At 39.9% G+C, this 16,767-nt stretch overlaps 1 protein-coding gene across 1 annotated transcript in view; it reads right to left on the bottom strand.

Annotated features, from left to right (window-relative positions):
* The window catches only part of suclg2 (succinate-CoA ligase GDP-forming subunit beta), a 113,151-nt gene that overhangs the window by 81,391 nt on the left and 14,993 nt on the right, over window positions 1-16,767 (bottom strand). The window contains exon 2 of the mRNA XM_086200638.1: window positions 6,001-6,142. Within this exon, the coding sequence (XP_086056764.1) occupies window positions 6,001-6,142 (142 nt within the window). The remainder of the gene's footprint in view (window positions 1-6,000; window positions 6,143-16,767) is intronic.

Genomic DNA, 16,767 nt, shown 5'->3' with positions numbered 1-16,767 from the left:
GGGCTGTATTTCGTGGATGATTGGCATACTTGAGACTGAATGACTTGTGGCAGGACGGATGAAAATTGGCCTCTCTCACAAACAGGTCTTCTACTGGCACCACTTGTGTACTATATAAATAAGGCTATTCATGCAGGCGGTCCACCAGGGTTCATCAGCCTAGTTGCAGGCATATGGCCATCCCACCTAGCATAGTGACATGCTACCATGCTAGCTGCAGTTATTGCCAACCATCAAATCAACCATTAATTCCCCATCAGCTCTTATGTCCCTCTCTTAAGTGCTTAAACATGAGATAAGGTATACTGTAATACAATTTAAGAGTAGCCGAAAATCAATTGGCACACCTTGCTACAAAGCCAGCTTTGAATCATTTCATTGAAAACTGAGGTTCCAAAGTGGAGAGTTGTCCCCAATTCACAGCTGCATGGTTTGTATTTAACGTTTTCCTTCGGAGAAATAACCAGGAGAAAATTAAATTTAAAAAAAATTCTTAACTGTGTTTTATTGATTTTGTATAAATCTTTTCCCAAATCCAGTATGCAGAACACTGGAGACATCTTTCTCTTGCAGAAACATCCTCCAGGCACAGTGTTGGCTTTGTAGAGCAGTTATTACCAGTTTTTTTCAAAACAGCATCAATACAAACATCAATTCTTGTTTTTATTTATTTATTTTTTTTAAGGGTAGTGCACTGTTCCATGAAAGCAAGGAGGATGAAATGATAAATACTGTACAGTATTACACTTCAAACCTAGCAAAAATGAGTGGGACCACTTAATACTCGTGTAATGTTGTTCCTACAGATGCTGCACATCCTGGATACAGTAGGATAGCCACCAGATGATCTGCTTAGCACTAGCTTTCACACAGCAGATGACTTTCATGCAAAAGTTGAGGGAGAGGTCCCTTCACAGTGGAGAGCAAGCTGATTCTATTGCCTAACTACACATTTATCAGTACACAATTTCCTTCAATCTGATGGTCTGCATGTACATCATTTGTGCTGACTCAGATGTCTTCCCTTTAGTCACATCCAAAGGTTCCTATTTCCGTGAAGACTCCTGACTGATTTTCCAGTAGAAGGCTCCAAAAAACAGTTTTTAGAAGCTAAACATGAGAACATAGGAGACAATCATTTCTGAGTTTCAAACCATATTTTTTTATTCTGATGACACGCAGATGTTCTTCAAATTTTGTGTAACTTTTAATTGTCAAAAATTATTATTAATCAGGCTGGCATCATAAAACAATCCGTAATTAAGATGGTTTGGTCACATAGATTTGTGTATTTACTTGTACTACAATCAAGATAAAGGACATTTTGTTCTATGGGCTAAAAAAATCTGCCACTGGAAACTGAGTTTGAATGATTTATATTTGAAATGGAACTGAGCAGCATGAATCATTGCATTAAGAAACTGGATCTGAATAGCATCATTTGGAATTGAAATTAATCAGAACAACACTGCGATAAAATTGGACCTCAATTTAACATGATAAAACTGAATTCATTTGCTTTGAAATTGTATTTTATCCTACATTCAGTTCTCTGTATGCTTCACAACGCATTCTACTCTCATGACTCAATTTCGGCTCTTAGAATTGAGTTTCAGACAGACTTCTGGTGAATCCGTGAACTTTCCTTTGTATCCAAATAACATGGACACTCATGAAAAACAATATTTCTATGTACCAACAGTGATAAAAAAACCCACAATTGTTATGAATAATGACAGATCCTTAATTGCACATTTTCATGCGCATAATATTAGATTACAGCCACAAACACTGATCTGTCTGTTCTACTATCTGTACATAACATTTGGCAGTAGAAGAGCTGCAAAATTCAACATGCCATAGCATTATATTACGCACATTAAATATTGATGCGATTGCTGTACTTATACCCACTTAATGCTGTGCACCATTTTGGCAGCATCAGTGAGTACTATGATGGCTGTATCGGATTATAACGTATCTTTACCTCAATACCTAAACTTCGTTTTGTGATAATAATGTACTTAAACATTTACAAGAACTCACTAACTTTTTTTTTTTTTTTTTAAATGAAATACTCCATGAGAAAGTTTGTCTTTCAAAACTACTCTCACACACACATGCAGCTAAAGGACGTGGGTCATTAGATTTGGACAGACAGACTGTCATTTTCTCAGTGTCTCAGGGGAGCACACAGTATAAAAACTTTGGACTTTCTGACACATCCCTGCATGTCTCGCCCAGTATGGGGCCACAAAAATCAAAACACACTTTCCATGAGCCATTAACTGGTCATGAGTCACCCATCTGCTGCAAATGTTAATGTACCCCTGCGAGGAGGTGTGGATTTCATTTCTTTTTTCATACAGTTTGTTTTGACAGATAGGAGATTTTTTTAAGTCCATGAAAAAGCATTTTGAGAGTGTTTAACTGCTGAATCGTGAAATGTTTTCAGATGAAACAGGGAAATATCGTTTTGAGAAATTTGACTGGAATCCTGAAAAGTAGGTAAACCCAGAGCATACTGGAACACAACATTGGGAGAGGCCTCAACTCCGATTGGATAGCAGCATATGTCAGGGGGAGAGCAGAGAGAATGAAGGAGGGTGAAAATGACAAAAACACATCAACTTACCATGTTTTTTTGCTAGTGGACTAATCAAAGTTTGCAACATCAGCGTCCATTGAAACTGAGTGGTGCATGCTTACGCAAACAAAAAAATGTACAAATTGATGAATAAGTGTACAATGTTACCAGGAATCTTAAGTACATAAGTTTAGAGGGTATTTTTCATTTCAGCTCAACTTTAAAGTACTTCACTTCAATTAGAATAGAACCGTTTTGTGTCCACTTGTGAAAAGTCAGGCTACTCCTCAGCAGATGAAGAGGGTTTTTATATTGTGAAGTAGCAACTGTACTGTCAACTCAAGAGTAGAAATGCATGTGCGTGCGCTTGTATGGGCAAGCTTAGCCTACAAATGCCATTCATCTGTATCTCTGGTTCTTTGCTTGATAGGCTCATTCCTCTGTGTATGAATTGCTGCATATCAGTGCGCCACACACACACACACACACACACACACACACACACCTGTGGGTGAAACCTTCACACTCTTCATTTGCATTTCAGCTCAACTAATCTTAGCAAAGAGAAGGTGACTGACCCCCTTTTTCTCTTACTCCCGATCACATATTCAAATGTGGCCCAGGAGTGAAGTGAAGTCAATCATGTAACAGTATGAAAAGACAGTGTGTAGCTGAATAAATGAAGCACTGGGAAGACGCTCACTTGCATACTTTAATAGTAACCAAGATATGGTCTCATGTTCCAAAAGTGTGAGACACACACACACACACACACACACACACACACACACACACCAAAACTTAATGCATGAACGCAGATAGGAAACTGCAGCTCGGGGCCACCTGAAGCACACTCTGGTAACAGAGGGCTTGATTTACTAAGCAGACCACAAGTTACTGTCAAAGCTGCAAACTGTGTTGGTGCATACTTTCTATTTGACTGGGAATTTACTTCCACTCATGATGCGAGCTGTTACAGCAACAGCTGAGTTCATTTGAATTCACTGCTGCTAATTAAGACCTGATGCCGCACTACTTAACAAGTCCCGTTTATTTCTGTAGAGCAATGAAGCACAAAATCAAGTGTGAGTTCCTTGCGACTGACTTTGAGATACTAGTTGAAAAAAACGATAAAGACACAATAGATTATGTATAATGGAACAGCCACATCTAAAAAAAAATTCTATATATATTTTGTACTTTACTATAGAAACTGCCAAGAACCCAAACATGCAACATTTTTCTTTAATATCCCAATGTGAATAATCCACATCTGGTGCATGGTGATGGACCCATATTCTCTTAATTGTTCACAGGGAAAAAACCTTGCAAATGACTTGGCATGTACACATTAACCCTCCAGTCTGGTCTGAATTTCAAGCAGCTCTTTGGACTTTAACTGACGTGTCACATTGATATAAAGGCCTCTGTATGATTTATAAATGTAAACAAGACCATCGGTCAACTTCTGCACACCGTTTCTAAAAGCAAGCTTTTAGTTCTATATCAGATCTAAATAGAGATGCTGACATCTGATTGATAACCAATTGTAGCTGATAGATGATATTTACCAAGAGCTGATATTATCCGTATTTAATAAAAAAAAAAAAAAAAACAACTTCGACATGATTTCTACATTTTGCACACACTGAAAGACGCACAAACATTGTGACTCTGAAAATGTTTAGTTGTTCTTTATTTCTAAAACATTTGGAAAAAGCTGCTGAATCATATTTGCCAAATTGTTTCCTCATCATTAAAAACAGTGGATGGACAAAACTAGATTGATATCAATATCAGCCGATCGGACTCACACAGACACATTACCCATATCTGCTAATACCGATGACTTGCTGCTGACTTCTTTCCTTCAAGTCCAAAAGAAATGGGTTGACAAAAATGCAGGTATTCCAGCCAACTGGAGCCAGACATGAGCAGCAGGCTCAGGGTCAGGGTCTTCACAGGGGGGTAAACACTGCTGTTTTTGGCCAGAGTGGCAACCCGAGTCAGCAGAAATTTCATGGTAGCTGCTTTAACCTGCCTGTTACCTTTAATTCATTCATTTTGGTTTTCCATTTCTCCATTTCCAGTCCGACCAAGCAATATAGGTACTGTCATGAAAATATATATCCTTTGGCTCCCGTTCAGTTTATCTTTGTCTGGATCATAACTAGGGCCTGTGAAAGCATCCCCAAGGCGCTGGAGCCGAAAGGCAGTGGTAAGAGTGGTACCTCACTTACTGACAACCAACCTAGATGCACATCAGAAAGCTGCTGCTATAGTTGGAGAGTACATGGAATAAAAATATAAACCTGAAGGTGGGAAAATACAGTATATTTGTTGGGCAGTTTGGTGTGTGGGAACAGCTACAACAGGGAAGGTCAGAGATGGCAGGGAAAGCTATGTGTGGGTGCATTCAAATATATGTTAAATTGTCTTTGGTCATGCAAATACTATGTTTTTGTGTTACCAATGAAATTAAATTGTCCTGTCACTTCACACTTGCATGGCTTTGTGTCAGAGTACGATCTAAACTGTAATCAAGGATTAAAATTACTGAAAAACAAATAAGGACAACAAAAGTATGAAAAAAAACCCACATGCAAAGCCTGAAAAAGTGAACATGAGAGGTTGTGAAACAAATTAATGCGGTTGAGCGCTATGATGAAAACTAAGTAGGCATAGCTATTAAGCTGAAAAAAAAGGCTCCCACACATTAGTAAACAGACATAAAGACACGATTAAACTTGATAAAACTTCATCCCTGATTAGACACAACTGTTTGCACGTTCCGCAGCAGGGCCAAAGAGCTGTGCACCACAAATAAGACTGTTAAGGATTCATGTTGTCCAGCAGTGCTGCTAAACAGAAATTGCTGTAATTCGGAAAATGTACCACAATAGAACAACAGAAATGGAATCTGCTGTATAATATTGCAGATGCAGTTTCTAACTAGACGTGTTCTGCTTCTGGTAAGCATCCCACCACACTTGCCAAACAAAATTTCAAAACCAAAAGACTCCCAAGGAAGGTACTTTAAGTCGATCTGTCTACCACAGTACATGAACACCCATCACCAAAACCAACGGGGATCCAGCTTTGGCCAGACTGAAGATTTGTGTAGTTCAGTGCCGACACGCATGATAGCAGCAAACCCAAACCACAGTATCACCAAAACATTTGCAGTTGTTTTGGGTTTTTTTCATACGACACCAAAGCAGTTTTTTTTCACAGTATCTAGTATCACAAGGTTACATGTTGTATGTATCAAATACTAGAAAGAGAACAGCATACTTTATACAACCAAAATAAATTTAATATGTGGAATCATTAGGTGTGCGTCAGGATGAGGATGCCTCACAGCCACTTTGTTTCATGTGTGCGTGCGTGTGTGTGCGTGTGCGTCCACTCACTGAGTCTCTTTGCAGCCTCCAATGCCTCAGAAGCCGTGTCAGCCACATAGAAGCGTTGGACGGCCACACCATTCTCTTGCATCAGCTTTTTGCTCTGGTACTCTTGTAGATTCAGCCATCTTTTGGGACTCAACCAGGTGCACTGGAATGGGGTGGGGTGGGGTGGGGGTGCAGATTGAGTAACTGTGACTTCAAGTGAAAGATAGTTAACAAGGTGTATAAAAAGGTACCCTCTCAAGGGCTACATCTTGCTTAATGGCAACATTCTCTTTACTTCACATCCTCTGTCAGCCAAGAGGTGTTTAACATTATACGACAACACAACATGCCTAAAAAGCTGCCTAGAATTACACAGACTACAACCTCTTTCTCTCTCTTCTCCTTCCCTCCTCCTTGTGTGCTCTCTCTTTCTCCTTCTCCTGTAATGAGGCAGGCAGTCAGGCCTAAGCTGCAGGACAGCTCTGGAGCCGTTTGCTCCATCAGCAGACACAGGCCCTGTCAGCTCCAGCTGTTGTTGCTATTAAAAAGAAATTGGCTTTTTAATGTGATGGAGAGACAAAGGCTGTGCTACTTCAATACCCTAAGTACCAGCACACACTACTATGCGCATGTATGTGTGTGTGCACACGCTCATGCGTGTGTGCGTGGGGGGGTAAACACACATGTATGCAAATGTTTCCACGGGAAAGATCTTCAGGGAGTAATTAGGTAGAGAAAGACCATTAAGTAAAGGGAAAACAAGGACTGAAAGGTAAATTATGCTTCAGCGTGTAAATGAGTCTTCACTGTGTGTATTTCCTAACCCTCTTACAATTAAACTAACATAACAGAATTACACTGCATTATGTTGCTAAATTAAACTGCCCCCCCCCCCCCCCCCCACTGTCAAGCTTCAAACTTCTGTCTGCTGCTGAAATATCTGACCTCATCTGCAAATCTAAGCCAGCTATTTGCAAGCTTAATCCTCTTCTGACTACTCTGGTAAAAGCTTCCACTCATTCTCTCACCCCTCTAATAACTACTATTGTTCATTCCTCTCTTATCTCTGGTGTTGTTCCATTATCTCTCAAATCAGCTGCAATTACCCCTGTGCTTAAGGAACCTGATGCAGACCCCCAAGAACTTCAGTAAACTTTATCCCATCTCTATTTTCCCCATCCAATCTAAAATTTAGGAAAAAAAGTTGCATCTCAGGTTCATGCTCTCTTCTCTGACTATAATTTAAATGAACCGTTCCAGTCTGGTTTTTCGCCCACTGAATAGCACTAAAATAGCTCTTGTTAAATTCCAGATGACCTCCATATGGCTGTTCACTCTGGACCGCTTACCATCCTCATCCTTCTCGACTCCAGTGCGGCCTTTGACACAATCTCCCACACCATTCTCATTGACAGACTTACTTCTACCAGTTTCTCAGACATAACCTCGGACTGGTTTATTTCATATCTGTCTGGCAGGACTCAGTTTATCCAACTAAAGTCATTCAATTCCAAACCATCCCCCTCTACTGGCGTTCTCCAAGGTTCTGTCCTTGGCCCCTCCTGTTTATCAGCTACCTCCTCCCTCTTGGCTACATATTCTATAAACATGACATCCAGTGTCAGCGGTACATGGTTGACATCCAGCTCTACCAGTCGACCCAATCCCACTTCGACCCTCACACCAATCTCCCTCTCTGCCTACAGGAAATCAGATCCTTGTTCGCCAGTAACTTTCTCTAACTTAACAGTATCAAACCAGATGTTCATATTGGCATCACATCCAGCCTCACAAAAATCAACAACTTTTGTATACTCATTGACAACTCCCCAGTTTCACCTCCCCAGAGGTTTACAGTCTTGGTGTCATCCTTGATAGCATACCATCATTCCAATTCCATATCAATAATGTCACTCAGCTTACTTCCATCAAACGTAACGTCTCTCACCCCCCCCCCTCCCCCTCCCCCCCAGATTACCGCAACTCCCTTCTCTTTAGTTGACCTGACAAGTCCATCCATAAACTCCAACTGGTCCAAATCTCTGTTGCTAGCATCATGACTAGAACCCTCTCTGTTTATTATATAACAACTGTCCTGCAGCAACTCCACAGGCTCCAAACTTGCACTGCTGATTTTACGCTGCTCTTTTCATTGTTTGCATTTCATTGTGGTTGTTCATTGTTCACACTTTATTTTGATGTGTTTTATATTGTTTTTTTTATGTTTTCTGTGCCATGACCACGAATGTTCTTAAAGACACCTATCAATAAAATGTATCATTATACTGTTAATCACCAGCTTAAAGTTTCAGAGTATGAAATTTAGGATGAGTATCAACAGAAATAATAGAAAACTCCCCTCTATGTTGTCACGAAACACCAGAAACTCAGTAGTGTTTTATTATACTGTTCTATCCACACATAGGGAGGGGGCAGGGCTGCAGGGCCCCCATGTTGCATTTACAGCAACCAGAACTGATAAATAAATTATATATATATTTATTTATTTTTATTTATTTTTTTATTTATTTATTTTTCCTTTTAGTGTGGATGGTTTGGTCTGACTCGTCCTATTATTTCTTTGGCAGAAGAAAGCTGACGGCCTTCTAGGCGACAAGCACAACAAACATTTCCACTGATATGAGGACACAAAGAGGATGTGGAGGAGAAAAAAGTTCAGAGATAATAGATCTAGGGTCCAGACATGTGACAAAAGTCCCCATCACCTGTGTTGTAAGAGCAAAAAAACCTTGTTTAAGAATAGCTTGGTGTGCATGATGTGTGTTACAAACAGAAACAGAGAGAGAGAGAGAGAGAGAGAGAGAGAGAGAGAGAGAGAGAGAGAGAGAGAGAGAGAGAGAGAGAGAGAGAGAGAGAGAGAGAGAGAGAGAGAGAGATGCCTCTAGCTTGTTGGCTAACTGGTTAACCACTTCACTCTAGGTATTTTGCAGGTGAAACACTGGTACAGCTCAGTTTTGAGGAGTTTCAGCATTTACTTATCAGAAGTATACATACTGTATATAGGTCAGCGTGTCACTTGAGATCCCCAAAGCTTTATTTCAGACTGAAACAGAAAGCTCTACTTGCTTGAGCTACATTAATGACCCCATCAAACACACGCTCGCTCTGTCTCTCAAAGACACTCCCCAAAAGCTGCTGTTACACCACTGAAAACTGTGTTTTCACCTCCATGAATCCAAAAGTTGACCTGTTTCACTTGTGACTGCCATTCTGTACGTTGCTAATATTCTGTTTCTCATGCACCTCTGTCCCATGGAAAAACAAATGCTGCATATTTGACACTTTAATACAGTATAAGAGAGTTTTGTATACGCCGTTTCCCCTCGGACTAGCATTTTGATCATACCATGTATAATGTCATATATACACAATCATGTTTGTTACTTTCAGAAATAGTTTCAATACTGCTTTAATAAAATAAAAGCAAGTGCTCCTTCCTGCTGACTAGGGCTGCAGAATTAAAAAAACAAAACAAAACAAACATCTTATTTATATTCATACTGTGATTGCAATATGATTGTTTTTTCATAGAGAGTCCTTATTTTTTATTCAGTACTCCAATATTCCATTGATAATGGTGTGAGATTTTTTGCGAACCTGTATCATACAAAGACATTTTCTTAAGTGTCCAGAATATGATCTGTAAGCAGGGCCATCTCTGAAGCACAACAAGGTTTCAGTCAAAACAGAATTTTGGCACAATAAGCCTTTTACATCCAGAACATTGTGCCATACAGTGATTGGAAATTGAGTCCTAAATTTAGTAGGTTCTATTATGATGTGTGATACATTTTGCAACCCTACCATGAATATAGAAAGTGGTATTATGAAATCGGTACAACAATTGAACCCTGAAAGTAGCCATTTTGACAAAATCAGTTTCAAAATGTGAAAATGTTTCAAGGTGATAATGAACATGGTTAAATAGTTATCAATATTATTCATCATTTCTGCTCGGGGGGGGTGCTGCCCCCCTGCAGTAGCAAAAAGCTCATTAGCATTGTCTGGTTCCTACTGTGTGTTGCACTTTTTAATATTAATTATTTTACACTAATATCCAACAACGCTGTATTATTGTGTTTTAGTAATGGTTGTACACATGTATGTCTCTCTTTTGTGTGTTTTTGTTTTATCCTGCACCAGAGATGCCATCCAGAAATGACAAAGATTTATTGCATTGAATTTTAGACTTCCATAAAGTACAATTTCGCATTTGCTCCTTCTACATGTCCACTCTAACCCTGAATGTTTTTTCTTCCACTACATACAATATATTGACATTTTACTTTGGAACAATTAAGAACACTTTAAAGCTAAGAGTGCTAGAAAATAAAAGCCAGTAAAATGTTACAGCAGTTACGGTTTTCAGCATAATATTTGAAAGTACTGGTCAGGAAACTAAAGGGAGAAAGTTTTTACCATTTCCAAGAAGGCAGAAACTCGATGTGCTTGTCAGTACCGATGCATGTAATAAGTGACAAATCTGAAGACAAACGTTCCCTGACAAATCTATTTTAGTGTGCTTGGGAAAATATATCTCTAGCTGATCAAAATGTAATGTAAATTACTGTCATGAATGAAAATAAGGGGAAAAAAAATAGTGTACCAAGCCAGATCAACACCTATCTTTTTAATCGCAATGATATCAAAGCAGTTTACTTTTAACCCAAAGGTTATTTGCCTTTGTTCATATTCTTCAGTGACTGTTAAGTTCATCATTGAAAGTAAGGACAGCTAATTCAGTAGAAAAATCAATGAATTTCATGGCAGGTGAATTGACTGGCAACACCTTCGACCAGAGGGAAACCAATCAATGATAACCCCCAAGACTCTTCAAGGATTTTTTGTTTCTGTTTGGAAGTTTTAAGATACTGGCCTGTAATCGATGTTGTTGTCCTCAACTAGAAGATGAAAGTTCTGAAACATGTCTTTCCTTTGTTGTGTTACAGATTTCTCCTTGTACTCAGAAAGTTTGTGTGAAAACCCATTGCACAGAAAATGTATGAATACTAGCCTCAAGAGCAAAAGCACAAGGGCTGATGAAGCAAGTGATATTTTTTAGGAGATTTCATAAACGAAAACATGCTCCAGCATGCATGTCCATTCACTGAGTGTATGAGTGGAAGGCCACTCTGTGACTTTTAAAGCTGTCAGTCTGTCTATTATAGATTTAAAGAAAGAAACTGAATAAAACATGAAAGGGGATGTGGACATTCAGTATTTAATGTCTCAACCATGTGAGAGAGGAAGTTAGTAGCCTTGTTCGTCTTAAGTGAATAAAAAAAAATACATGACTGGATACGTGTTTGAGCCATTTGTCAAAATTTTCCAACTAGCCACCAACAGTTAATCAACACAAGAGCAGGAATATGTCCAAATTCTTGCAAACAATTTGAAATGGCATTCTATTTGCACGGAGGTCCATCTCCATGACAATGATTCAAAGTCTGCATGCACACAGCTCTACAATCAAATAAGATTGTATCCATTTTAAAAATAAAAAACAAACCAAAACAAAAATCAATAAACCATGTAAAAAAAAATTTTTTTAAATGGAATTTTAATTTAAACCTGAACAACTGGACCAAAAAGGCCAATTTGCTCCTTTTGCAAGCGTGTGCTGAGAGAACAGATGTCCGACATCATCGGCACCACCACTGTGCACATCACAAAGAGTCGGTCATTAGCCACCTAATAATTCATAGGTGTGTTTTGGGCGTGACATCAGTCAAACCAATAAGAGAGCCGCATGTCTTTCCCTTGAAAGCCCAGGTTGCAAGTCGCAAGGACTTGGCCTGTTGCTTTTCCAGTGGCCATTTCGACTCGGGACAAGTGAATACTTCTAATCAGGAGAAACAGACCTCCTGCACCAGGCGAGGGTACGAGTGTGCGTCTTAAGTTGATACACTAGAGTAGCAGGAATCCACTGAAGCCAGACATGTAGCAGGCCTGGGAGGAGCTGACGGCCACTGTTAGCATGTTGTCGGTGATCAATAGAACCACACTGCAATGCCGCGCATCTCCTGGTCTAATTGATGCGCCCTTTTAGTCAAGTCAAGTCAAGTCAGTTTTATTTGTATAGCGCCAAATCACAACAAAAGTTATCGCATGACACTTTACAAGTAAATAATTATATTAATAATTAATAGCACCTGACACATAACACCACTGACCAGAGACCAGCTCCTTCTTGGTCTATGACAGAAATGTTTTCTGGTGTCCCAAAATAGCACTGCACCATGGTCGTACCAGAACTCACCTCATTAACACAATTGAGTACCTGCCAGCACAGGTGGCACGCAAGTTCATTTGCTAGTTAAAGGGCGACGGTGCTTGGTGTGACAACATCATTTTCACCAGCTTGACACTAGCAATGCACTTGAGTTTGACCAACCACCAGCTTGTGCAATGCTTAAAATAGGGCCTTAAGTGCCATGAAGTCACTGCCCTGCAACTGACCTATTCATGTACACGTTGAATTGAGGAGGAGTTAGCCCAATAAACTGGCAAGATAAAAGGACCCATCTGCACCCAAAAAAAAAAAGAACACTGCCAGTGGACAAGGCCAAACAGGCAACTGTTGATAGAAAGTAAATTTGTCCAGCTTGTAATCTACAATTCATTCCAAAAATCCTCCCTCTCTCTGCCACAGACCACAGCATTTTTGTTTTTTTTAATTTCGACCATGATTCTGGCAAGAAACCCCATTATAAACAAGATGAGCTGTTTTCTGTTTCTGATCAATATCAACCTCTTCTCTCCAGTTAACTTAACACAAAAATGACCCACAAAGTTTCAATCAATACTAATCTCAATCCTTCCCTAAACCTGCCCAGTTTTTTTGTACCTAAACCTAACCCAAACTTCATGAGTGTGTTAATTACTTTAGAACAATGATGAAGGAATAGGCCACTGACGGAAGTCTTACTGCTGTAAGGATTAAGTTTTGTTCCTGAGTGCGTGCTTAAAAAGGTATTAAGCAATGTTTGGGTACATGAAGTCAAGCACTCGCTTTTTCCTTCCTGACGATTGTTCCATCACATTCACATAATACACAGCCTTAACAAGCCACGCTGAAGCGAGTGTGCGCCGTGTTGTGGACTGATTTGACTGCTGTCAGGTACCAGGAAGGCAGGCCTCTTCCGTTCTGAAAACTTTCTCTTCCCTTGCCATTCACAGTTTGCCTTGGGAGGATCAGCTCTGCTGCCAGGGTGCATGTCTCTGTCTGTCAGTATATGTCTCTAGGTCTACATTTGACTACAGAGTGGCAGATGAAAGCCTGCCACAGGACCTGATTTTCCCGACTTCTGAATGGGAAATATAATCACATCATACCGAGTGACATTTACCGAAAAAGGCAAAGATTTGATTTTGAATCCAGGGATCTAGGACAAGCTTGCACAATGATACGATGGTGGCAAGTGTGGATATATCTCTAAGCTCAGTACAGACTCACTAGTGGTTATCTCAGCAATGCCACATGACCCCATTGGCAATTTTGGCTTGCCATTAAGCCCCTCCCACTGTTGAGGAGGTTATCCTAGCCAACTTTAGCAGGCAACTGGCAGCAGAAGAGAGTTGTCAAATGACTCACTCTTTTCTTGAGCTTCTTAGAACCAACATCATCCTGCATTGTCCTTGTTTTCCTTTACACCTGCTCCACCACCACAGGACATAAACCAGACACGCATGGACTCACTTTCGTCCCAACTGATACTGAACTACACATCAGCTACGGTTAAATACAGAAGTCATCAATGGTGTAAACAATCAGCACAAGGGAAACCATGTTAACAAAATTATAAAATAACAAACAAGGTTTTTTTTGTTTGTGGGACTTGCTGATACCAATTTTTGACAATATTGATTTTCTGTCAAAGCATAAAAATTAACTTTTCCTCAATGGAAACTTTTGAATTAATAATTATAGGAAAATATTACTCTTACGGTTTCCCATGCTCTGGGTTCCTGTGGCAACACCGCTCAAGTCGGTCCTTCACACAACTGCAATCTCCAGCTGCCCGCCAGCTTTGTTACCATGCTAGTTTCGCTTGCTCTTGATTGATGTGTTTCTATCACCTGCACGTGGAGTAGGTGTTCATATCTTTTCAGGTCTGTTTTTGTTAACGGAAGCCTTCCAATTGTGTTTTATTTGGAAAATTGACCAGATATATAATGCCATTCATGTGAAGATTTCCTTTTCGTCTCGATTTGCTCTGCGGACACGTCGTCCATCAAAAATAGACTCACTGCTATGCCAGGAGAAGTGGTGTTCCCGCAAGTGACCAGTTAGGAATCAGGAATATGTGACACTGACCGGCCGGTCACTGATTCCAGTTGCAGCAGAAACTTTGATAAAGTTGTGTCTAATTCCTTATGCTTGTTTGGCATTCCAATTGTGCCCTGTTTACATCACCTACATGTACATGAAACATTCTGGATTTGTAGGAACATGACCTGATATTGAATTTCTCAGAGATTCTTGAAGTAAAATCAGATATGTTGCAGTATTGATTGGTATCAGTAAGTGATGGGATCAGTATTGAAGTAGCAACGAGCTCCTTGAAAAACTGTTCTAAAAAATTGTACCAGCTCTGACAAGTACCATAAGCTAAGGGATACATTTTTTAAAATAAAAATAAGCTTGCAAGTACTCACATAATCCTTTGATTTTTTTTTTACATTAAATGAGCTTTTAAAAATACTGACCCATCCCTCCATAATTTGTCATAGAAAACTTCTATAGCCAGTGTGTCACTTGAGAAGTCATACAAGGTATTTAGTGTCCCAGTATGTCTAAATAGTAAAATAAGTTGAACTTTTCTTCACATATTTTTAGTTCATGTCTTTATTCTCAACAAACAATCGAGAGTAAAATCAAAAAAGATTATCTATAAGTATTGTATCAATGAGCAATATCTGGTCTGGTATTGATAAAGTCAGTAGATTCCAATCAGTAGTGACAACACGGCAAACTCTCGCAAAAAGTGTCATCTCCCATTGCTGACTGTTGATGCCGCTTTTCATATCCATGCACACACTCTTGCCTCCACTTATGTCTCCTTTCCTACTTCTCTTTCCTCCTCTCCCTCTCAGTCCAGGTGATAGTAGGAATGATCAGGGATTCTCACTGGTCCGATGCACAGTCTCAGAGGCTAAACTGACTGACAGCCACAGATCTCCACAAAAGCATCAACTTAGCTTTGTCAGTAGTCAGCTAAGCTGGGGATTCAATTTGTGGTGATTTTTCAACAACAATGCCAAAGAAATCACAATATTCAGATCGGGGATGTTCTTAAAGTGGGGGTGGGATTGAATGTTGCTGCCCCCCCCCCTTGCTCATAAATCAAATCTGCTGAATTCTTGTCTGCACAGCAAGATAATCCTCACACTGTTTTCACCGTTGCTGCTCAGTGGTAAATTTGTAAATGTTTACTAAGTTTCTATTTTTTTTGCGAGCCGTTCCAGCTTAGTAATAAGCCAACATTTCTAAACCCAGCGTGATTTGAAGGGAAACATTGGAAAGAGAGGTGGCTCAATGAGACTCCGTTCTGAATATTTTACAGAGGGGGGGTGGAGAGCCCTCTGCTTGCAATGTCTTCTTTTGCTGGAACTTCAAACAACGGGCGGCTTCCCCATCTGTCTGAGCAAGAACACATTTACATTTCCTCCCCGCAAGGGATACTGGAGGACGAAGTTAGCTCGAACTGGATTTGAATATTGCTTCACCAAGGTTAATAGCCATTTCTGAGGCTGGTGAGGTGCTTAGGCTTTCTCAATAATTTAGAAGAGCTGCAGTCATTAGGAAATTTTAGCAGCCTCTGAAACGGGGGGGATGCAATGACTGAATGCGCTCTTACCCAATTTTCTTCTGCTGTTGGTCCAGTTTGGATCAGGAGAACACAGTCTAAATTTAGATGAGAATAAAATACATGTTCGTGCTGTACAGTGTATGAGTGCAGTGTTTGGAAGAGTATGCTCAGCTGCCCTAGTAGCAACCCACCTGTTTGGACATTACACTTACATACATTTTAACTTTTTAAAGCGACTGCATGACTGGGATTTTATAATTCACTTTGCCGGGGGCGACTCCCAACAAACATTCCATTTAAGTCATGGAGACCTGACTTGCCCTTGTCAGTGAATGGCAATCACTCAGACTGACAGTATACAATAGTCTGTGTCATAAATAAAGTGACAGCAGTGTGAGTGTACATACAGTTCTCTTCTACATCAACATGGCGGCTGCCGATGCCAATAATAATGCTCCTCTACAGGTAACAGATTGTCTCTGCAGGCCCAGACACTTTGGCTGGATGTTGAAATCTCATCAGCTTGTGTGTCCGATACACAGATGTCATGATAATCATTGAAGTGGTGCCAACATATTAGCTTCTTTCTTAAAGTGGTGTGATTTGGTGAACCACATGGTTATTGTACAAAATCATATTGAAGAAAAAAAGACACCTTTGAAGATCAATTTGATTGTCATTGTTGCCAAAATAGTTCAGTCATGAATTGGTGTCCTTCCGCCCCCAACTCAGTCGGTCTGGACTTTCAGGCTTTTCAGTTTGTTCAAAATTAGAGGGAGAAACCCCTGCAGAACGTTATTATCACACCGAACAATCGGGCCATTGTCCTCCTAGACAGTCAAGTCTGAGTCCATTTTCAAGTGAACCACAGTCTGGTTCGCTTCAGGTGAGAACATAATCAGACTTTATATAGGACTTATATTAGGAAGTGAACCAAAACATAGAGCTATATTGG

This window comes from Aulostomus chinensis, chromosome 3, assembly GCF_037954235.1.
Source record: "Aulostomus chinensis isolate RoL2024-O1b breed Wild chromosome 3, RoL_Achi_v1.0, whole genome shotgun sequence".
In the NCBI taxonomy this organism is placed as follows: domain Eukaryota; kingdom Metazoa; phylum Chordata; class Actinopteri; order Syngnathiformes; family Aulostomidae; genus Aulostomus; species Aulostomus chinensis.
Note: the sequence above shows the minus strand (reverse complement) of the source record. Positions and strands in the feature narration are given on the sequence as shown.